The sequence below is a fragment of the Hydra vulgaris genome, chromosome 13 (assembly GCF_038396675.1).
Source record: "Hydra vulgaris chromosome 13, alternate assembly HydraT2T_AEP".
NCBI classification, from domain to species: domain Eukaryota; kingdom Metazoa; phylum Cnidaria; class Hydrozoa; order Anthoathecata; family Hydridae; genus Hydra; species Hydra vulgaris.
The window spans coordinates 58,975,001-58,999,794 of NC_088932.1; the positions used below are offsets into that span (position 1 = coordinate 58,975,001).

At 27.0% G+C, this 24,794-nt stretch overlaps 1 protein-coding gene across 4 annotated transcripts in view; it reads left to right on the forward strand.

Annotated features, from left to right (window-relative positions):
- Nucleotides 1-24,794, forward strand: part of LOC136089252 (uncharacterized) — a 272,660-nt gene that overhangs the window by 23,543 nt on the left and 224,323 nt on the right. For 3 of the 4 annotated variants that reach the window (XM_065815083.1, XM_065815086.1, XM_065815085.1), the window contains exons 3-7: nucleotides 7,625-7,693; nucleotides 10,965-11,033; nucleotides 14,151-14,195; nucleotides 19,473-19,556; nucleotides 22,422-22,505. In XM_065815083.1, the coding sequence (XP_065671155.1) occupies nucleotides 7,625-7,693; nucleotides 10,965-11,033; nucleotides 14,151-14,195; nucleotides 19,473-19,556; nucleotides 22,422-22,505 (351 nt within the window). The remainder of the gene's footprint in view (nucleotides 1-7,624; nucleotides 7,694-10,964; nucleotides 11,034-14,150; nucleotides 14,196-19,472; nucleotides 19,557-22,421; nucleotides 22,506-24,794) is intronic. The other variant, XM_065815084.1, reaches the window with a different exon arrangement.

The window sequence follows — 24,794 nt, forward strand, 5'->3', positions numbered from 1 at the left end:
AACAATGGGATGTTACGACGGAGCAGAAGTTTGCGAATTTGTAGGTTTATATATTTTAAATACCCTAGCTAAAATAATCCAAATTAATCAATTAGGTCTTTATCGCGACGACGGTTTAATAATAAGGCATAAAAAATCAAGGCCACAACTCGATAAAATTAGAAAAGACATTATTAAAGTTTTTAAAAATATTGGCTTCCTAATTGAAATAAATATAAATTTAAAAATAGTGAATTTTTTTGATGTCACATTTAACATCTCAGAAAGTTCCTATAAGCCCTACAAAAAACCTAATGACGAATTTGTTGTATATTAATGTAAATTCGAACCATCCCCCTCAAATTCTAAAACAAATTCCAATTTCAATTAACAATAGGCTAAACCAAAACTCTTCTAATGAAAATATTTTTAACTCCTCTAAACGCGTTTATGAAGATGCCCTTAAAAAAAGTGGCTTTCAAAATTTTGAGCTAAAATTTGAAAAGAAAATTGCAAAAAAGCGTAATAGAAATAGAAACATAATTTGGTTCAACCCCCCGTACAGCAAAAATGTTTCAACAAATATAGGTAAAATTTTTCTAAAATTAGTAGACAAACATTTTCCTCCCTCTAATAAATTACATAAGATTTTTAACAGAAATACCATTAAAGTAAGTTATAGTTGTACAAAAAATTTAGAAAGAATTATAAAAGGCCACAACTACTCGTTAATTAATAAAAATGAACATATAAAAGAAAAAAACACTGATTATTGTAATTGTAAACAAAAAATAGATTGCCCTCTAAATGGAAAATGCCTTTCGAAAAATGTAATTTACAAGTGCATTGTTTTCTCACAAAACAACCCTGATAAACAATATATTGGCTTAACCGAGGGGAATGGAAAAAACGTTATGCCAACCACAAACAATCGTTTAAACACAAAAAAATATTCAAAAGAGACTATGCTGTCAAAATATATTTGGGATTTAAAAGAAAAAAATAAAAATTTTAATTTACAATGGTCTATTCTAAAATCTGCCCCTACCTATAATAACATTTCCAAAAAATGTATGCTATGTTTGCAAGAAAAATTTGAAATAATTACTCATTTAAATCAAGAAAATTTATTAAATAAAAAATCTGAATTAATTTCTAAATGTAGGCACGAAAACAAATACCTCTTAAAAATTATAAAAACAAATGACCAAATTAAACTATCCCCATTCCAAAGAAAATTATTTCATAATTACTTTCTGCAACTTCCCGTTAACAAAAAAATATAGTAATTAAAAATTTGTTATAATCATTTATAACTTCCTGTAAAATATTTTTTTCTATAAATTGAATTTTTTTTGAGATTTAGTAACTCTTCCTGATGATCCAGCAATGGTGAAACTTCAAGTCGAAGATAAAGTTAGATAAGTGTTTTTTACTAATTATTTATTGCTCTGTTCTTTAAGCACATTGAGCACTCTATTTGTAAAATACACTAACATAATTTACATATATATATATATATATATATATATATATATATATATATATATATATATATATATATATATATATATATATATATATATATATATATATATATATATATATGTATATATATATATATATATATATATATATATATATATATATATATATATATATACATATATATATATATATATATATATATATATATATATATATATATATATATATATATATATATTCCAATTATTCAACCGAAAATTAGAAAATACAAGTTTTTTATAATTTTATTTAAAATTAGGTTAGGTGTCACTCAAATTGTTGAAAACTAGTCATTAGAGTGAAACCTAAATAAAATAAACAAACAAACAAAATAATAATAAATAATAGCATGTGTAAATTAGATTAGTTTAAAAATACTAATAATAATAACAGTAAAGCTATAATAAATTAAATAATAAGACAAAAATATATGAAAACACTAAATTATTAACAACAGCAAATAAAAATAAAAACAATAAGCAACAACAGCACAAATAAAAACAAACTTTACGCTTACTAAAAAGCAAAACACAAAAATTACAAAGTGAAAATGCCAAAAAACAAAAACCTACTTTAAATTAAAAAATTAAATAAAAAATAAAAAAAATCTTTAAAAATTTTGGCGAAAAAAAAAACAGGCGTTGAAAAATTAGTAAAATAAAAAAACGGCGAATAATGATAAAAATAATTAGCAACAACAACACAAATAGTTACAACTTTACCCAAACGAAAAGGCAAAATACAAAAAATACAAAGTGAAAGCGAAAACTACAAAACGAAATTGCTAACACAAAAACTTCAACAAAATAAAAAAAAAATATTAATTTTTTGTTATTTTTGGCGAAATTATAAGTGTAGAAAAGTTGGAGACGACATAATACAAATCGATGTTCGAAATTTCTTTTGTTGGTTTTTTTTATTTTGAGTATTTACTTTTTAAGTGTTTCTTTGTTTATAATATGACTTGTTTTTTTACTCTTTCTTTTCTTTTGATATTTTTGAACTTTTTAGTTTTACAATTGACAATTTGGATTTTCTTTCTTTAATTCCTATTTTTTTAATATATATATATATATTATATATATATATATATATATATATATATATATATATATATATATATATATATATATATATATATATATATATATATATATATATATTTATATCCACCACGTCCCTGGTAGTACCGCGCTCAACTTGTTTCTCCGCAGCGGCCTTGTTCGTCAAGGTTCGTGTTTCGGAGTTATAGAGTTGAGAGAGGGTTATAACCACAATTAAGTAGCCTCCTCATCTGTAGTGGCCTTTTGGGCATTGGGGAGGTGAAATAACAAAAAAACAAAAAAAAAAATAAAAAATGTATATATATATATATATATTTATATATTGAAATTATATATATTCAATATATATATATATATATATATATATATATATATATATATGTATGTATATATATATTTATATATATATACATACATTTAAATATATATATATATATATATATATTTATATATATATTTGGGTGGTTTACATTAAGATGAAAATTTTTTACAAAATAGAGTGGAAGCATATAATGTACGCTGACCCAAGTTTTGCTCGTAAGATTTTATATTTACTTAAAATAAGTTTAAGATTGGCATACGGCCCCAAAGTAGCCTTTTTTCGCTTTTTTGATTTTTTCTACCCATTTGTGTCACCCTCCAACATTATTTAAATTTTTTTTCTTTTTATATTTACTCTCACAATGACCAACATCAAAAAAAATGATACACTCTTTTTGTAAATTTTTTTTCTCCACACTGAAAAATTTAAAGAAAAAGTGATAAAGTAGACAAAAAAAATTACTTTAACTTTTTCTATGGTCTTTTTTATTGCAAAATCAACTTTAAGTAGTCAAACTATATATAAATTACTGAAAAATTATTTCAATTATCAAACTTAGTGAAGTTGCAAAAGGACATATGAGAAAAATAAAATTAACGCAATATAAGAAAATAATTAACAATATAACTTATTTAAAACTATTAACAAACTATTGTTTAAAAATAATAATAATTGTGTTTGATGATAAACCTGTTTTCTTTTTTTGCGCCTAGTTCTTTGTGTAAAAATGGTTAAACAGGAAAACGTTTTTCTTCTTTTTTCTTCTCTTGGTTGTTTTACAATCAGTTCTTAAACTACTTTAATGCCTTCTCTGATGAGCCATTGACCATATCAAGGAGTTAAATAATAGTTTATAATAATAATAATTCCACAACAGTAAATGGATTTTAAGTCACTGCAAATCACTCTTTCCAGGTTTAATAACATTAAAGCCAACATTGCAAAGTTATCAAAGTACTAAGAGATGGAAAACTTTGGGAGGAAAACTGTATAATGCTCTTGCATTATTTTGTTAAAGTGGATATTATGTCTTTTTTCAACAAGATATATACATGCAAGGAAAAGTAGCAACACCCCAAGCCTATGGCCATTTTTGGTATTACTCTATGGTGCTTTCAACTATTGGTTGCAATAGAATCAAAAAATATACATTTTATATAATAACTAAATTAGTTAGACTCAATTAGATTGGAAATTGCATTAAACTGCATTTCTACAACACCAGAATAAACACGAGTGACTTAGTACCTATTTATAATCATTTTCACTCGTACGTCTAATCTTTCGTTTAAAACAAAAACATAATGATGGTTCAGATAAAACAATATCATTTATTTCTCTTCCTGAGGTAGCTATAACACTGCATATGATAGCAGTGTGCTGTTTGACAAAAAGTTCCACGATTACATCAGTTATTACTGTAAGCTTAAGATTACCTTTAGGCAATAATATAACTTGTCCTTCTTTGTGGATATTATCATTTAGCTGACATTTAACTGAGTCATTGCATTTTGACATTAAATAATCAATCAAATCATTTCTGAGCTATAAGATAAAAATAAGTCTTCTTTTCTTGAGGATTTCCTTGTATATTGGTTCAGCAGATCTCTCAAAAACCTTTTTGAAAAAAACATTATGACAGCCAAGACATATATTCTTTTCTTCCTTTGGTATTTTCAAAAAACATAATGTCCATATATTTACTTTCATTTGTTTACGTTCTTATTATTTTTTTTATTTAAATAGCCATCCTTTCCCTAATTGAATATGGTGTCAATCTAATTTTAGGCGATTGCAGCTTTTTATATAACATCATTAAAGTTTGAACTTCTTTCCTTAAAATAATATTATTTAGACCTAAAAACGCATTGCATGCACATTTCTGTGTCTTTCCATTTCGCAGAAAGGATAAGCTTAAATACAATACAGCAGTTCTCTCCCGCTGGTGGACATTTTGATGTAAATGTAGAAGCTTTGTTTGAACAATAAACAAAGGTTTTAAGAGAAACTTATAGTTTAGACCCTCGTAGGTATAGACAACACTAAATAAATTCTTCAACAGTTAAAAAACTGATGAGATGAGAGTGTCTTTCTACTTTATTTGACTAAGAATATTTCATTGCCTCTATTTCTTATTTTACCACGAGTTTTTGGCATGACTTTTAATTTTACTTTTTATATCATTTAAATGAACTAGAATAACATAAGTTTAAATACTTTTAAAAATATCAACTCTAAAGTCACACTTCATTGCGTGTCATGCACGAACCCGTTTTACCCATGTTTAAACTTTCATAAATCTTAATAAAGCAGCAGATGCCGTATACGCATAGTTTATGTGGCAATGAATAAAAGACTGATACAGTTGAGTTAAAAATGTTTACATAACATGCTTCTTGCCTAAAGAATATACCTATACTGTCATTGTTATGAAAACATAAAGATTTTTGTTATCAAAACGTAAATGTCATTGTTATCAAAACTTAACTTTTATTGTTATCAAAACTTAACTGTCAATGTTATCAAAACATAATTGTTATTGTCATCAAAACCTAACTGTGATTGTTATCACAGTTACGTTATGATCACGATAACAATAAGAGGTGTTGAAAACATAAAAAGAACTTTGATAACAAAAACAATAAGAGGTCTTGAAGACATAAAGAACTGTATACTGTGTTCCAGCCTTAACACACACATAAAAAGTGAGGAAAAAGAATATTTTTTACAGATTCCTTAAAAAAACGTTTAAAAAAGTAAAACTTTAGTTTTTCTAAAAGTTTAGGGCTTCTATATTAATTTTCAGCTTAAAATTTTTTACAACTTATGATCCGGACAACATAATTGTTATAGTCTTGCAAAATTGTTCTCCATAGCTGTCTTTTATACATTCAAAACTTTTTAACAAGTGGTTTTCAGAGTCTTGGTTCCGATTCTAATGAAAAGGGACCAATTTTTGTTCCTGTTTTCAAAATGTATGGAGAGCGATCTGTCATAAGCAAGGTTTTTGAAAATTCAGGTACCGAGTCAATCGTATCTAGAATTTAAGAGCTTACTTTCTAAACGAGCAGCCATGGTGCAGTGGTAGTGCCATTGTATTAGACACAATGAATCCGCGGATCAAACCCCATCTATATAATAACTAAGTTCATAAGATTCAGTTAGATTGTAAACTGCTTTGAACTGCATTTCTACATCACCTGACACAAAAAGAGTAATGCGTAGAAGCTTTTTCTAATTACTTTTACTCGTACAGCTATACTTTCACATCAGGCTAAATCGTGATTATGAGTATTTTCTTCTTTTTTTTTAATTTTATTTATGTTTTTCTATATTCTCATTGCAACCTTTACAATAGAGTAAATGAAAGAAGAACACATATAAATAAAAGATTCAAAATTTGGTTACATATAAAAAACGAACGCAGACACTTGCAGAAGATCAGATGATCATGTCAACAAGAACCGATCACAATAGTGATCTGTTTAAAACTAATTTGAAATGTGAATAAAATAAATAAGGCAGTCAAATAAAGTTTATAAAAAAAGTTAGGAGTAAAAATTAGCGTTTAATGCAAATACTTAAAAGACAACACTTGATAGGTATAATACGTATAAATTGAATTAACATAACACACAAACATAAAAGTAACAAAAAAAAAATTAAATATACAAGTATATTGTCAAGTAAATATTTTTTTATATGAGAATTAAGGCATTATATATCAATCAAAATAAATAAACTTAAAAATATATAAGAATGTTTTTAATAGAGAAAATGATATTTTTAAATTTCCTTTTTAAATGCGATAAAGTTCTAGTCTTAAGAAAAATCGTTCCAAAGCAAAATTGTTTAAAAGAAAAACCCCTCTAAAGAAATACAAAAGTTCCTTAAGTAGTTCTGAAATCTGATTGAAGGTTGAAACTATCATTTCCTAAATATACTTATTTTTTGAGGTTTAAGGATTATAAATTTAGAAAAGAAACCGGAGATGTACGAGTTTTATATTTAAACATAAAAGACAGTACATTAAAAACATTTAGTTGAAATACATTCTTTAAATTATTCATTTCAATAAAAAGAGGCTAAGCATGTCAAAAACAATCTTTGAAACTAAATTTCGTTGTCGAGAAGTAGGTTCTAGTTTACTTTTTTTGACACTACCCAAAGCCGTATTCGCATAGTTTATGTGGCAATGAATGAAAGACTGATACAGTTGAGTTAAAATATGTTTACTTAACATGCTTCTTGCTTAAACAATATACCTACACTGTCATTGATATGAAAACTTAAATGTTATTGTTATCAAAACTTAACTTTTATTGTTATCAAAACATAATTGTTATTGTTATCAAAACCTAACTGTGATTGTTATCGCAACTTAATCGTCATTGTTATCAAAACTTGACTGTCATTGTTATCAAAACATAATTGTTATTGTTATCAAAAGCTAACTGTGATTGTTATCGCAACTTAGCCGTCGTTGTTATCAAAACCTGATTGTTATTGTTATCAAAACCTAACTGTGATTGATATCGCAACCTAACCGTCGTTGTTATCAAAACTTAACTGTCATTGTTATCAAAACTTAACTGTCATTGGTATCAAAACTAAACTGTCATTGTTATCAAATCTCAACTGTCATTGTTTTTAAAACTTAACTGTCATTGTTGTGAAAAACTGAAAATTATTTAAAAAATTGTTTAAGCAACTGTAAAGATACTATTTTTAGGTCTGCAATCAAATCTAGCTGGCGTTATACAGAATGTTGGTTTAGGTACTCAAAATATAACTACTAAAGGTATATTGAATTTCAAATTTTAACTTTTTTTTTAACAAAACGTTTCATTTGGTAACTTTTTTCACAATAAAATTTTTTTTTTATAACTTAATATTTTCTTTTTATCGCTTGGCAACAAACTACAGGTAAAATAGATCATAAGTTAATAGTTACCAACTCAATTAAAATCTTCTAAAACGACACGGGTCTCTAAGTTTCTAGCAATAAATGCTAACAACCCGCCGGTGTGTTTTCCACATACTATTTGATCAGACTCTGGAGACATTCTCCTCCATCATAATTTTGAAGGACTCTCTTTTTTTCTTTTAAATTGCAAAAATGGAGCGTTTCTTTTAAAAATGACACAACACCAGCTGCCATTTATCATGCACTGGACGAGGTATAAACCAAGTGTGATGCAGCTTTCAAACACTTCATTTGTAAAGAATGTTTTATTCTGTACTGACTGTAATTAATTGATTATCAGTGAATAGCAAGTATGAGTTTTCAACAGCCTGATAAAAAGGTTTACTTTGTTCCTCACCCATATCGTTGAAATATTCTTTATTTAAAAAACGAACATATGTAATTTTTAATGTACTTTGAAATACAGAAATACGGTTTTTAGACTGCCTTCAAATAGCGTCAATTTTTCTAAGGAAACTAGTATCCTATTTGCATACCTAAAGACCATAAATAAGCTTTGGCTCAGATAAGGTATTGTACAAATGGGCTATTATTGACGTTTAGTTTTAACTAATGTTTCCAAAATAATAAAAAATCTTTTTAAAACATATAAAAACATAAAGTCAAATTTACTAAAAGTATGTTGACGATCATCATACTAAACTAATGATTATATTTATAAGAGGTGTTGAAGACATAAAAAGAACTGTATACTGTGTTCCAGCCTTAACACCCACATAAAAAAATAGAAAATTTTTTTATTTTTGATTTATTAAAAAAACGTTTAGGAGAGTAAAACTTTAGTGTTTCTGAAAGTTTAGGGCTTCTATAGTATTTTCCAGCTTGAAATTTTTTACAATTTATGACTCGGACAACATAATTGTTATAGTCTTGCAGAATGTTTCTCCATAGCTGTCTTTTATACATTCAAAACTTTTTAACAAGTGGTTTTCAGAGTCTTGGTTCCCAGTCTAATGAAAAAGGGCCAATTTTTGTTCCTGTTTTCAAAAAGTATGGAGAGCGATCTGCCGACCTAACTAACATCCAATTAGTCTTCTTACTGCCATAAGCAAGGTTTTTAAAATTTCAGGTACCAAGTTAATCTCGTATCTTGAATTTAAGAGCTTACTTTCTAACCGAGCAGCCATGGTGCAGTGGTAGTGCCCTTGTTTCAGACACAATGAATTCGCGGATCAAACCCCATCTATATGATAACTAAGTTCATAAGATTCAGATAGATTTTAAACTGCTTTGAACTGCATTTCTATATCACCTGACTCAATAAGAGTAATGCCGAGTAGCCTTTACTTATTACTTTTACTCGTACAGCTAATCTTTCGTTTCAGGCTAAAACGTGTTTATGATTGTTTTCTTTTTTTATTTTTTTTATTTATGTTTTTCTATTTCTTTATTGCACCTTTTACAATAAAACAGATGAAAGAAGAACGTAAATAAATAAAAAAGTAAAATGTTGGTTACATATAAAAAACGAACGCAGACACTTGCAGAAGATCAGATGATCATGTCAACAAGAACCGATCGCAATTGTGACCTGTTTAAAACAATTATGAAATGTGTATTAAATAAATAAGGCAGTCAAATAAAGTTTATAAAAAAAAGTTAGGAGTAAAAATTAGCGTTTAATGCAAATACTTAAAAGACAACACTTGATAGGTATAAAACGAATAAATTGAATTAACATGATACACAAACATAAAAGTAACAACACAAAATTTAAATATACGAGTATATTGTCAAATAAATATTTTTTAAAATAAGAGTTAAGGCATTATAAGTCAATCAAAATAAACAAATTTAAAAAGATATAAGAATGTTTTTAAAAAAGAAAATGATATTTTTAAATTTCCTTTTTGAATGCGATAAAGTTCCAGTCTTAAGAAAAATCAAAATGTTTCAAAACTATATTGTTCCAACATTAAGCACCTTTAAAGAAATACAAAACTTGCCTAAAATAAATCTGAAAACTGATTGAAGGAGGAAATTATCATTTTGTAAATTTTCTTATTTTTTCCTTTCAAGGAATATAAATTGTGAAAAGAAACCGGAGCTGTACGAGTTTTACATTTAAACATAAAGGACAGTACATTAAAAATATTTAGTTGAAATTTTTAATATATTCATTTCAATAAAAAGAGGCTAAGCATGTGAAACATAATATTCAAAACAAAATTTCGTTGTCGACGAGGAGGTTCTAGTTTACTTTTATTGACACTACCCCAAGCCGTATTCGCATAGTTTATGTGGCAATGAATGAATAACTGATACAGTTGAGTTAAAATATGTTTATTTAACATGCTACTTGCTTAAATAATATACCTATACTGTCATTGTTACAAAAACTTAAGTGTTATTGTTATCAAAACGTAACTGTCATTGTTATTAAAACTTAACTGTCATTTTTATCAAAGCATGATTGTTATTGTTATCAAAACCATACTGTGATTGTTATCACAAACTAACCATAGATGTTATCGAAACTTAACTGTCATTGTTATCAAAACTTTACTGCTATTGTTATCAAAACTTAACTGTAATTATTTTCACAACTTACCCGTTGTTGTTATCAAAACTTCACTTTCATAGTTATCAAGCTTAACAGTCATAGTTTTTAAAACTTAACTGTCATAGTTATCAAAACTTAATCTTCATTGTTATCGAAACTTAACTGTCATTGGGTATGATAACTTAAATGTTATTGTTAAAAAAACGTAACTGTCATTGTTATATAAACTAAACTGTCATTGTTATCAAAACTAAACTTTTATTATTATTATCAAAACTTAATCTTCATTGTTATCAAAACTTAACTGTCATTGGTATGATAACTTAAATGTTATTGTTATAAAAACGTAACTGTCATTGTTATCAAAACTTAACTGTCATTGTTATCAAAACTTAACAGTCATTGTTATTAAAACTTAACTGTCATTGTTATCGAAACCTAACTGTCATTGTTAACAGAACTTAACTGTCATTGTTATCAAAACGCAACTGTCATTGTTATCAAAACTTAACTGTCATTGTTGTGAAATACTGAAATTTGTTTTAAAAATTATTTAGACAACTGTATGAATTCTAATTTTAGATCTGGTTTCAAATCTAACCAAAACTATAGAGAGTGTTTTTTCAGGTACACAAAATACATCTATTAAAGGTATATTAAATTTCGAATTTTTAATTTTTTTAAACAAAATATTTCTTTTGTAATTTTTATCACAATAAATTTTTTCTTTTTTTACATTATATTTTTTTTTTTATCGCCCGGCAACAAATTCAAGGTAAAATAGATTATAATATAATAATCACGAACTCAATTAAACTCATCTAAAACAACTCTGCTCTTTCAGATTTTAGCATCAAATGCTAATAACCAGCTGGTGTGTTTTCCACGTACTATTTAATCAGTCTATCGAAACATTCTCCTATTAAATTTTTGAGGGACTTTCCTTTTTTTTTAAAAAGTTCAAAATGGAGCCTTTTCTTTTAAAAATGACACAACATTTGCTTGCAGTTCGTTGAATGGTTACGTGAATTTAACTTTTTTTTGCCATTTATCATGCACTAAACGAGGTATAAAGCAAGTGTGAGGCAGCTTTCAAACACTTTATTTGTAAAGAATGTTTTATTCTGTACTGACCGTAATTAATTAATTAATTACCAGTGAATAGCAAGTTTGTGTTTTGAACAGCCTGAAAAAAAAGTTTACTTTGTTCCTTAGCAGTATAATTGAAATATACTCTATTTCAAATAAACATAGGTAATTTTTACTGTACTTTGAAATACAGAAATACGGTTTTTAGACTGCCTTCCAATAGCGTCAATTTTTCTAGGAAAACTAGTATCCTATTTGCATACCTAAAGACCATAAATCAGCTTAGGCACAGATAAGGTATTGTACAAATTGGCTATTATTGACGTTTAATTTTACCTAATGTTACCGAAATATGAAAAAATTTTTTGAAAACATTTAAAAACATAAAGTCAAATTTACTAAAAGAATGTTGACGATAACGATAAGTTTTTAACAGCCTGATAAAAAGGTTTACTTTGTTCCTCACCCATATCGTTGAAATATTCTTTATTTAAAAAACGAACATATGTAATTTTTAATGTACTTTGAAATACAGAAATACGGTTTTTAGACTGCCTTCAAATAGCGTCAATTTTTCTAAGGAAACTAGTATCCTATTTGCATACCTAAAGACCATAAATAAGCTTTGGCTCAGATAAGGTATTGTACAAATGGGCTATTATTGACGTTTAGTTTTAACTAATGTTTCCAAAATAATAAAAAATCTTTTTAAAACATATAAAAACATAAAGTCAAATTTACTAAAAGTATGTTGACGATCATCATACTAAACTAATGATTATATTTATAAGAGGTGTTGAAGACATAAAAAGAACTGTATACTGTGTTCCAGCCTTAACACCCACATAAAAAAATAGAAAATTTTTTTTTTTTTGATTTATTAAAAAAACGTTTAGGAGAGTAAAACTTTAGTGTTTCTGAAAGTTTAGGGCTTCTATAGTATTTTCCAGCTTGAAATTTTTTACAATTTATGATCCGGACAACATAATTGTTATAATCTTGCAGAATTGTTTTCCATAGCTGTCTTTTATAAACTATATTATAATTATGTAAATAATTTTATTTTTATATAAGAAATTGTGAAAGCATTATAAATGAATCAAAATAAACAAATTTAAAATTTCTTTGAATACGTTTTCAATAGTTAAATTGATACTTTTAAATTTCTTTCATAAATGCGATAAAGTTTTAGTCTTAAGAAAAATCAAAATATTTCAAAACAATATTGTTTGATAGAAACGCCGCTCTAAAGAAATACAAAACTTGCCTAAAATAATTCTGAAAACTGATTGAAATAGGAAATTATCATATCGTAACTTATACTTATTTTTTTCTTTAATGGATTATAAATTGTAAAAAGAGTTTTACATTTAAACATAAAAGATAGTAGGTTAAAAATATGTAGTTGAAATATATTTTAAATTATTTATTTCAATAATAAAAGGCTTATCATGTGAAAAATAACCTTTGAAGTTAAATTTTGTTGTCGATTAGGAGGTTCTATTTTACTTTCATTGACACTACCCCAAGCCGTATTCGCATAGTTTATGTGGCAATCAATGAGTTAAAATATGTTTATTTAACATGGTTTTTACTTCAACAATACACCTATAGTGTCATTGTTATGAAAACTTAAATATTATTATTATTAAAACGTAACTGTTGTTGTTATCAAAACGTTACTGTTATTGCTATCAAAACTTAAACGTCATTGTTATTAAAACTTACCTCTCATTGTTTTCAAAACTTAAATCTCATTATTATCAAATCATAACTGTCATTTATTATAAAATTTAACCTCTCATTGTTATCAAAATTTAACTGTTATTGTTCTAAAAAATTAACTGTCATTGTTATCAAAACATTACTGTTATTGTTATCAAATTTTAATTGTCAATGTTAATAAATTTTAATTGTTATTGTTTTCAAAACTTAACTTTCATTTTTATCATAACTAAACTGTCAATTTCATCAAAACTTAACTGTCATTGTTATTAAAAATTTAACTGTTATTGTTGTCAACACTTAACTTTCATTGTTATCAAAACTCAACTGTCATTGTTACCAAGAATTGACTGTCATTTTTAAAAAAATTTAAATGTCATTGTTATCAAAACTTAACTGTCATTGTAATTAATGCATAATTTTCTTTGTTATTAAAACTTAACTATCATTTTTATCAAAACATAACTGTAATTGTTATTAAAACTAAACTGTCAATTTTATCAAAACTTAACTGTCATTGTTATCAAAACTTAACTGCATTTTTTTTTAAATTTAACTGTCATTTTTATTTAAAACTTTACTTTCATTTTTATCAAAATTTAACTTTCATTGTTACAAAACTTATCTGTCATTTTTATCAAAACATAATTGTCAGTCTTGTCAAAACTTATGTTTCATTGTTATCGAAACTTAACCGTCATTGTTATCAAAACTAAACTGCCATTGTTATCAAAACTTTATTGTCATTGTTATCAAAACTTAACTGTTATGGTTATCAAAACTTAACTGTCATTGTTATCAAACCTTAACTGTCATTGTTATCAAAAGTTATTTGTCATTGTTATCAAAACCTAACTGTTATTGTTATCAAAACTTAACTCTTATTGTTGTTAAAAACTGAAATTTATTTCGAAAGTTTTTGTATTCAAAATACGGTATAAATACTATTTTTAGATCTGGTTTCAAATCTAACCGGGGTTATAGAGACTGTTTTTTCAGGTAACTAAAATTTTACTGGTAATGGTATATTCAATTTCGATTTTTCACTTTTTTAAACAAAATATTTCATTTGTACTTTTTTTGACAATAAATTTTTTTTTCTTCACATTATATTTTCTTTTTATTGCCCGACAACAAAATTTAGGTAAAATAGATCATAATATAATACTCATCGACTTAATTAAAATCATTTAAAACGACACGGCTCTCTTAAATTTTTGGCATCAAATGCTAATAACCAGCTGGTGTGCTTTTCACGTACTATTTGGTCAGGGTCTTGAAACATTCTTCTCTATTAAATTTTTGAGGAACCCTTATTTTTCTTTTAAAAATGCAAAACTTGAGTATCTCTTTTGAAAATGACACAACATTAGTTTGCGATTCGTTGAATGTTTACGTGAATTTAACGTTTTTTGCCATTTATCATGCGCTGGACGAGGTATAAATCAAGTGTGATTCAGGTTTTAAACACTTCTCTTATAAAGAATATTTTATTCTGTGATGACTGTAAATAATTGATTATCAATGAATAGCAAGTTTGTGTTTTTAACAGCCTGATAAAAAGGTTTACTTTGTTCCTCGGCAAAATAGTTGAAATACCCTCTATATTAAAAAACGAATATAGGTAATCTTTACTGTATTTCGAGATACAGAAAAAATAATTTAAGACTGCTTTTCCGACAGCGTCTATATTTTAAGGAAATCTAGTATTATATTTGCATTGTTAAAGACCCTCAATATAATTTGGAACAGTTAATGTTTTGTACAAATGGACTATTATTGACGTTTCATTTTACTTAATGTTACTAAATTATAAAATATCTTTTTAAAACATATATAAACATAAAAATAAATTTACTCATATTTATTTTGACGATAATCATACTAAACATATGAATATACTTGTAAGATGTCTTGAAGACATTAAAGGAACTGTATACTGTGTTTCAGCCTTAACGCACATATAAAGTGTGCGTTAAGGTGGAATGTGGTGTGCTAATGAAAAAATGTGATGTTTGATACCATTAGAATTGAAAGTGTTGTTTATCTTACTTCTAATAATAATGTTATTTATTTTGTTAGCTGGTCGATTATGAAGAAAAATGCCTTTTATCACATTGTTTTATTAAATATATTAGTTTTTTTAAGCAATTGCAATTTGTATTCTTTAATCTATTATTTAGGTGTATTTTTTATTGATATAAATATGAAACAAACAAAACGAATCAAACAGAGGAGAGTTGTATGCCTTGTATTATTAAACATTTATAAATGAATTTATTGCTTTTTTTCTTTAGAACTCTTCTCAAGTCTTTAGAAAATGAAAAAAATTAACTTTATTTGTTCAAAATTAAAATATAACTAGACTTTTTAACTTTATAATAAACCTAATAGCACGTTAAATTATATAATGCTAGTTCCAAATTACCACTAAGTATCTGAAAACAGTTACTAACCTTAATTGATCATAGATTATCTTCCAATTGTTGAAGCGAAAAATTTCTAAAAGACTGCTCCTATTTATAGAGATGTATTAGAAAAGTATTGATTTTACACCTCCAATATCATTCAAATCTAAATCTTTCTAATACTAATAAAAGAAATATTTTATGGCTCAATCCGACTTTCAGTAAAAATGCAGTAACAAAAATTGAAAACCTTTCCTTAAACTTAACTGACTTGCATTTTCCATTACATCATAAGCGCTAAAAAATTTTCAACAGAAACAACAAAATTTAGTTACAGCTGCATGCCAATGATATAAGTTGTAACTGCATTAAGAAAACCACGTGCCCGTAAAATAACCAATGTCTGTCAAAAATGTTGTATATAAAGTCACTTTAGCATCACGTAATCCCAGTCTTACGAAAAAATCTTACATCGGTATTAGTGAAAACGCATTTAAGCTCAGGTTTATAAACCACCTTATATCATTTAATGCAACCAGGCATATCAATAAAAGACAACTTTCCAAGAAAATCTGTAAGCAAAAAGAAGCAGGTAACATTCCTTTATTAATATCACTGTCATTTTGATATTAGGAGAAAGCGCTTTTTAGGTACGCATTGGTCAATTAATTTAAAAAAGTTTAGATCTATCAAAACAGTTGTGTTTCTTATCTACAGCAGTATTTTAAATGACAATCTTTATGTTGTTGGTTTTTTAATAGAAACTAACCATTTTTATCTTATAATTGAAGTAAATCAGTAGATTGGTAACTGTAGAAATTCAAAATTTATTTTTAAATTTTACAACGATATTTGCTCAATATATGTTGATATTTTGGTCGATGAATCAACTTTTTTTTTATTTAAAAACATGCTTAGGCTTCTACGCATTAGAAGAAATAAAACACATTACATTAACTTAGGAAAAACGTTGTATAACACTATATCCTGATAGAATAAAGTGTTTTTTTCTTTTATAATGATATTAAATAATTACAACAAAAAAAAAACTTTGTTATTAAAAGCGTAATCGTAAGAGTGGAAATATATTTTTTTTTATGGAAAAAAAATTGAAGCAACGCATAAAATTACCATTGATAGAGGAAATGTTGAAGTATCGAATGTATACTACTATATGTTAATTAATATTGGAAAATAATAGTTATAATAGATATATTTATAATTCAAAATAATGCCTATACATGGGCATTATTTTAAGCTATAATCATATAGTTGCATACATAAGATACAGTATAAAAATACGTCAATATTTAATACATTAACATACTGTATTACTTACTGTTTAATAAGGTACTTACACATATGTGTAAGTATGAAGTATTGCCTAACAGGTTAAAATAGACTCGAGCAATAGTTTTTCACAATAATTTTGATGCTGGATTTGGTTTGTAGGGTGAACACGAAGGTGAATCCTAGTTTTCCTCTTTCATATATTTTTGAAACTAGTTTTACATTAAACGTTTTACCTAATCAATGGCGCCAAGCTTTTGTCTTCCAAATTTTTAAAAAACAGAGCTACATCGGATCTTAAGAACTATAAACCAATCTCTTTAACATGTTCTTGTTTTCAACTCACCTATCGTTGAGTATTTAAATAATTATAACATAATACTTCCTTGTCAGCATGGTCTCCTCAATAAACGTTCTACGTGCTCGAATCTTTTAGAATCTACTAACGATTGGAGTATTGCACTTGACAATCATCTGATAACAGATGTTATATATATATTGACTTTTAAACGGCGTTTGATTCAAAATTATTATTAAAAATTTCATTATACAATATAAGCGGTAATCTTTTAAAGGAGATCTCTACATTTTTCACAGATTTCAACAGGTAAATATTGGTAGTTCTTTATCTGATCCGATTCGAATCATTAGTGGTGTACCTCAGGGTAGTGTGATAGGACCAGCTTTGTTCTTATTATTTTTAAATGACTTATTATCAGTAGTAAAGAATGTAGAATAAATCTTTTTGCCAATGATTTAAAGTTATACAGTTCGTATCGCAATATGAATCATAGCCACGATTTAACTGCTGCTCTTGGAACACTAATTATTTGGTCAGATATTTAGCAATTCACAATTGCCAGCAACAAATGTTTTGCACACAGATTAGTACTTACTCCAATGCATAATATTAGTTTTAACTAAAAGTTAGGTGATTGAATTCCAGATTGGACATCTAACCCAAAGAATCTTGGAGCAACTATGGACCCCCACAAAAACTACAAAAAGCACATTGCCAGAGCAATTTAATATAGCAAATACTAGAGCATACCTAATCTTAAATTGTTTTAAACTCGCAATCCTAATGTATTAGTACGTGCATTTACCATTTATATAAGACCAATTATTGAATATTGCTCTCCAGTTTTGTCGCCACCTCAAACTATGATAATAAAATCTGTTAAAAAAATTTAAAACAGGTTCACAAAAAAAATTGCTAATATCAACTATTATAGCCGTTTACAGCTGCTTGGTTAGGATACTCTGGAGCTTAGACGTTTAAAACATGATTTAGTTATATGTTTTAAAATTATACATAATTTGGTTTGCATAGATAAGATTTTTTTTGGAATTATCAATAATAAATATACCCGTGGTAGTTTTTAAAAGGTTCGTAATTAACGATGTCAACTCGACGTTTGCAAATATTGTTTTTCTGAACAAGTTGTAAATACCTGGAATAATTTGACATTAGAAGTCAAATGTGATCTGTAAATAAAAATACAAATATTATCTTTAAATGCAGATATTTTGTTTTTAAAAATAAAATAAAATTGTGCAATTTCGATAAACACTGTGTCTATAAAGTATATAAATAAATGAAAACTTGAATGTTTGTGTTATTAACTATATTTGTTCAATATGAACATTGGTTTTATATTTATTTATGGGCATATTGTCTGTGTCCGTTTATTGGACCTGTATGTCCTATAGAACATGTAGTTTTACACTTGTTCTAATAAATCTTCATCTATCTATATGCATAGTTTGATTATATAATAAAAAAATTATAATAAATAAGAGCATTATTCTTAAACTCCATAACAAGTTATCATAAAGTTCTGTTTGAAGATATTATCTTATCATAAACATGTATCGAAAAACATTAGAGATATTTGTTTAACCACTGTAACAATGGACATCAGCAGCAATGGACACTAATTTAAACTATCACTTTTTTATTTGAGTTTTAAGTTTAAAAAATGGTGATATATTTAAAATTTAACTCATTTTATCTTATTTTATCTTTTTTCTTTATGGTGATTATTAGTTAACACGGGTTAAAGCATTTTTTAATTAGTATATATATTTTTTTAAATAAAAATTCTTTGAGACAGTTAAAATGCACATACATTGACTGAAAAATAAATACTCATTAAATATTTAACAGAATTTAAACAAGTTTCAATGATGACGACAATAAAAACCGGTTTGCGTTGTTAAAAATCAATTTTTCAAAAGCGGGGTGAACTTTTTTCAAACGATATGCAAATAATAGTTCATTTTGTGATGTTTAGGTGATAATTCATCAAACTACAGTACAGGAGTATGGGGTTGAAAAATAGTCACAACCCTATGGTATACTTTCCTTCAAAATCACAAAAAAATGGCCTTATATTTTTTGGAAAAAGTGCAGTATATAAGGCCATAGAGTTTAAGTAGGTCATGCTATCTATCTATCAATCTATCTATTTATCCAAATATCTATCTATTTATCAATCTATATATGTATCTATTCTTACATTTACAAAACAGACTGCAACAGCAATTTAAACAACTGTGTAAATACTTTTTTTAGTTATCTCAAATTTAAATCAATCCGTATCTATTCAACATACTAGTTTGAACACAACTTTGGATATCTTCAATAAAATTAAAGAAAGTAAGCTGATTTTTTTTATTTATATCATGCGCCACAACTGCTATCATAGTGTCACAAAATGACTTTTAATATAAACATCGGGACCCTCGAAAATCCTTTTGGGGTATGATAGGAGGGTATTAGAAGTGATTTTGAAATCTTTTGTCATCGTCCGTGGAAGAAAAATCCAATCAAAGTTTTCTATCATTGCTGCTCTAAATAATGACTTTAAATTTCATAGTCTCCATTTAAAAAACATTTGACATTTATTTAAAACACTCTATTTGCAACCAAATATTGACAAACAAAAACACAAACATTACAATTTCTTTAGGAAATAAAGCATTAAGTTGATTTTTAGCTATGAAAGTCTGACTTTCATAAAAAAACTTCAATATTTCTTCTAAATGACCTAAATTACTATCTTAATTCAACAAAGATAAAGATTTATTTATAGATTCTGACAAATAGCACACATAAAAAAATATAATCCTCTCTCTTTCTTTCAAGTAATGACAACAAAATGAATGTTTACTGTTGTAATTGATCAAACAGCTAAGAAGACTCTCTGGGTAGTCTCGGTGGTTGCTAGGTCTTTAAAAACGTTGCCAATGATTGCTGAAGTTGTAATGCAGCGACTCTTCTACTTGTTCTGAATACAGACCCAAAGAGCTGTTATGCCGTTAATAAACTGGGGAACATGAAAGAAGACTGTATGTAATTTAGGAGTGATGCTTGTGTTTGGATGCTTAAGGTAAGAGTCCCGGAATTCCTCAATTAGTTTACAGTAGTTCTATTGATGTATATTTCCAAAACAGGCATGAACAACTGCATCAAACTTTCGGAATGTATCAATGAATGGCAATGCCAAGAAACAACAGTTTGTTTCTGCAAGTTGTTGAAGCTTGTCAAATTTTCTCAAAAGTTTTCTGCAATCATTTCCAGCAAACTGTCCTACATGAAATGTCTGTTGTTAAATGTTCATTGTTTTTGGCCACTTTGTTGCATTTTTACCATAACAAACAGAGATTCTTGAAGGTATGGTTGGCGATTCCAAGTAGAAGGTGAAATTCCATCGGTGGAATAAAGTCTAAGATGAGTGCATTATCTGGAAATCAGATAGCAGGCTGATGCGCAACATTTAGAAAGCTCCATGCTCTTTTTTGGGATATTGAATAGATTCAAAAGTTCGGAGCTCACCACTCTGATGAAGATTCTTAGACTCAACGCCACACCAAGCACAAGGATGTGCAATTTGTCAAGAATTTGTATTACATTACAATGTTTTTCAGGAAGATTTTCTGAAACAGCTACCAACAATTGGCGCTTTACACCTGAATCTTTTAAAAGAGGCTTTTTGGATGGTGGGGAGGCGTTCTGTGCTTCTAAGGCAACTATTCCTAGAGAATCTTTCAAGAAACTTTCTCCTCCATTTATTCTAATCTTTATAAGTTCATTTGACTGTGGACCTCGAATTTGGATGGCAGTATTTTTCAGAGCAAACAGTTCTTGGCAGCGCACAAGCAGTCTCTTGCACTCCTGGCTGTCAGTTTTGGTTGTGTCGAGAGGACAAACAGATCAGAATAATGCTTTCAAGTGATTCAAAATTTTCCCTAAAGTTTTTCTCAATCGGGCGATGTGGAGTAACTTGGTTGAGAGTTTAAATAAACTTGTTCATTCCTCTGTTAGATAAGCCAGTCTGATTTTGAACTTGTAAGAGATGTTAAGCAGTCAAAGTGGATGTAGTTGGAAAAGGTTCTCTTTTCCTTGAAGATCCTAAAAGTAAAATTATTTCTTTCATTGATATTCATTTAAAAAGCGCCTAAAGATTGATATTTAGACAGAGTATTTACACCTTGAGTCACTAGAAGATTTCTTCTCAATCCTTGACTAAAGCGAACTGTGCCATGGGAAGATGGTGTCTTGTTGGCAATCTCTGTAGCGGTCACCCTCTGAGCAGCTTTTTCACCTTTATTTGCAACTTCAAGGAAGTTTTATTTAAGCATTCCTTTGGTGAAGACAATGAGAATACCTCTTCCAATCAGTGAAAAGCATACAGAACAGTGTTTTCAACAGCTTCTTTTGGTAGATTGGTTGGGTTAGTTGGCTTGACTAGTTCTGGGCTTTTGAACCTTACTTTCCCAACACAACAGATCAAGCAATCTCAAATTGATTTCCTTGTTGTTGAAAATTTTGTGAAAATCAGGCGAAGAGTGAAGTTAGACAACTTTAACTGCTTTTTTTCTTTTAAGAATAGTGCAACATTTTTCAAAAACTTCAACTGGAACTATTTAGTCTTCAAAGTTGATTGGTCGGCAAAAGATTTTGGGGCAGCTTTCAATCACAGCAGCAGTGAGTTGTCTAGAGAATTTGTTTAAACAAAGAAAACATACAGTTTTCCTGTTTTAATTATGACCTTTTGCTTATTTAGGCATTTTAGAAATGTTGATTGCACTTTTACTCTTCCTAAAATTTTTTAAACAAATGCTTTAGGACTCAGTTATTTTCCGAAATTTTTCAAATAATAAACAATACATACAACTCATTTAAAAATGTAAACAACATCTATATTTGCAACTTTTATAACAAAATATAACAAAATAAATTTTTTATCTGCTATGAATTCACAAAAAACTTCAAAAAATGCTCAAACTTCAAATCAATTTTTCTACGATGACAAAAGATTTCAAAATCAATTCTAATACACTCCTATATATCCCCACTATCATACTCAAAAAGATTTTTTAGGGTCACGACATTTATAATAGAAGTCATTTCGTGACACTAAACGAAACTGCTATTAATGTTAGTGAAAAACTGACACTCTTATACTAATAAAACAAATTGCGACAACAATTTAAAGAACTGAATAAACACTTTTTTTAGTTTTCTCAAATTTGAATCATTCTGTATCTGTTCAACTTTCAAACGTAAACACGACTTTAGATATCTTAAACAAAATTAAAGAAGGTACGCTGATTTTTTATTTATTATACAATAAAACATTTTTCTCTCTTATGTTTGTTTATCGTAACTTTATTTTTTTCAAAAAATTTAATAACCTTTTTTAACCAAAATCTTTTCAAAGCCTAATTTAAAAACAGATTTGCTTTAATGTAGATACGTAAGGATAAGGAAAAATTAAAATATAAACTTCTAAAGGCATTTAGTTGGATAAGTTATTGCTTGTTCTATCGGTTATAAAAATTTTTAACCTTTAGGTGTAAAATTTTTTTTTTCCTCTTTATGACTAAACTTCAGCGGGATAGTAAAAGGTTACTTAAATTTAAGTTTAAATTAAATTTAGGTGAAGATTTAATTAAACTAACAATTTGAAAAACTGGTAGAAAAATATTATGTATTAAAATCTTATATTATACCTCATATTATACCTTATATTAAAAACTTATATTATACCTTAAATGTGTCTCGAAAGGAAAAAATGAAAACATACTATGCCTAAGCCTTAACACACAATTACAAAAATTTGCTTTTGTAATTAACCCAGAAGAAGAAAACAATTGTTTAAAGCAAATTAGTTTGTTAACAAAAAAAATTTGCTTTTTTTTCTAAACAAAGCTTTGTTGTTTTATTAACAATGTTTTCACTAATAGTTGTTTAGTATCTCATCTTGCATTAGAGTTCAATTAGTCTTCATACAACCAATCATACATACAACCAATCATACAACCGAAGTTATTTAAGCATAGTTGTTTTAAGTTTGTTTGTTTTCTTAGTTAAAGCTGTTTTTTTTTTTTGTTAATGCTTGCTTTCTTCCAAATGTCTGGAAAAAGACTTGATTTAAAGACTTAAAAATTTTAACAAAGGCTTAAAGAATGAATTAAAATAAAAATTTTAGAATAAACTTTGTCCCCTTCAATAGTTTTTGTACGTCAAGTGTGTCGATAAAGAGTTTTGAAACTGCTTTCGTAAATCTTAGATTCGGACATTCAAAATTAAATTTATCAATAACTTCTGGGATATTTATCGAATCCTCTCGTCAATATTGAAACGTAACACTGGCTTTTTGTACTTGGTAGTATTGATCCATCTGTAGTATTTTGTTTAACTTTTTCTTTTGTCCCATTGAAAATTTTTATTTTTTCAAATTTTTAATCAATTTGGTCTAATTTTATTGATATCTTTGTTGACGCTTTGTTGTTAATATACGCCAGTTACGCTATTTTTCAATCATGCGTTTTAATTTAATGCGGATTCAAAAGGATCTTTTATAACCTATTTGCAACTCATATTTAACATTTAAATAAACATCGCATGTATTCCTGTTGATTATTAACAGGATCTTGTAAGACTTGTTCGCTTTGTTATGAGAAATTTATCAAGATCTATTCGTTATCAAAATATTTATTTACATTATCGTAATTATTTATATTATTTCGTAATAAATAGTTTTATTCCAGTCAATATTTGGTCTTAAAAAGCATCTTTTGAACGTTCGAAAGATGTTTTGAATATTGAAAACTTAGTTTTAAGACTAAAAATGTCTGGGATTAGTGTTTACTTTTTAATGGTTCTTTATTAGTCTACTGTCAGATTAAAAATAGTTAAACTTGAGTACGCGATGACTATTTTTATTCGACCCTAAAGCTGGAAGATGACTAAAAATTGTTATAATTTTACATTCAGTTATTATCGATTTCAACAAATTTTATAAAAGCGCCATTTCGCTAGGAATATGCAATAAGTAATATTATTAAAGAAAATAGGTAGGAAATCAACTTAGACAATCTATGAAGTCTTTTGCCTAAATATCCTGATCGAATTAAAGTAAATAGCAGTTTTCAAACCAATTTTTTGATTCATAACTATAATCTTTAAATAGCGGGATACTCAAGCACTATTTTTTATGATACAATTCCTATCATGTTTAATTGAGCAGAATGTATTCAAATTTTCCATTTAGCTACATGAAAAAGGAAACATGGTACACACATGAATAATTTTTTATTATTATTATTATTTTTTTATTATTATTTATTTTTACAATGAGGAAAACTGTTTACATATTTAACAAATGGCACGAGAAAGAAGAAGACACGTATTGTCTTTTGTTGAGCCCCGTTTATATTGAAGCCGTCAGTACAATTTAAAAAACCTAAAACATAAAAACAGTTTAAATAAAAAATAAAAATATTTCCACAAAGACATTACAAACTATATAATAAGATATTAAAATAGCATAGGTTTACAGTATTAGCATACTTTAATAAGAAATAAAAGTCAGGAAATCAAAACAAA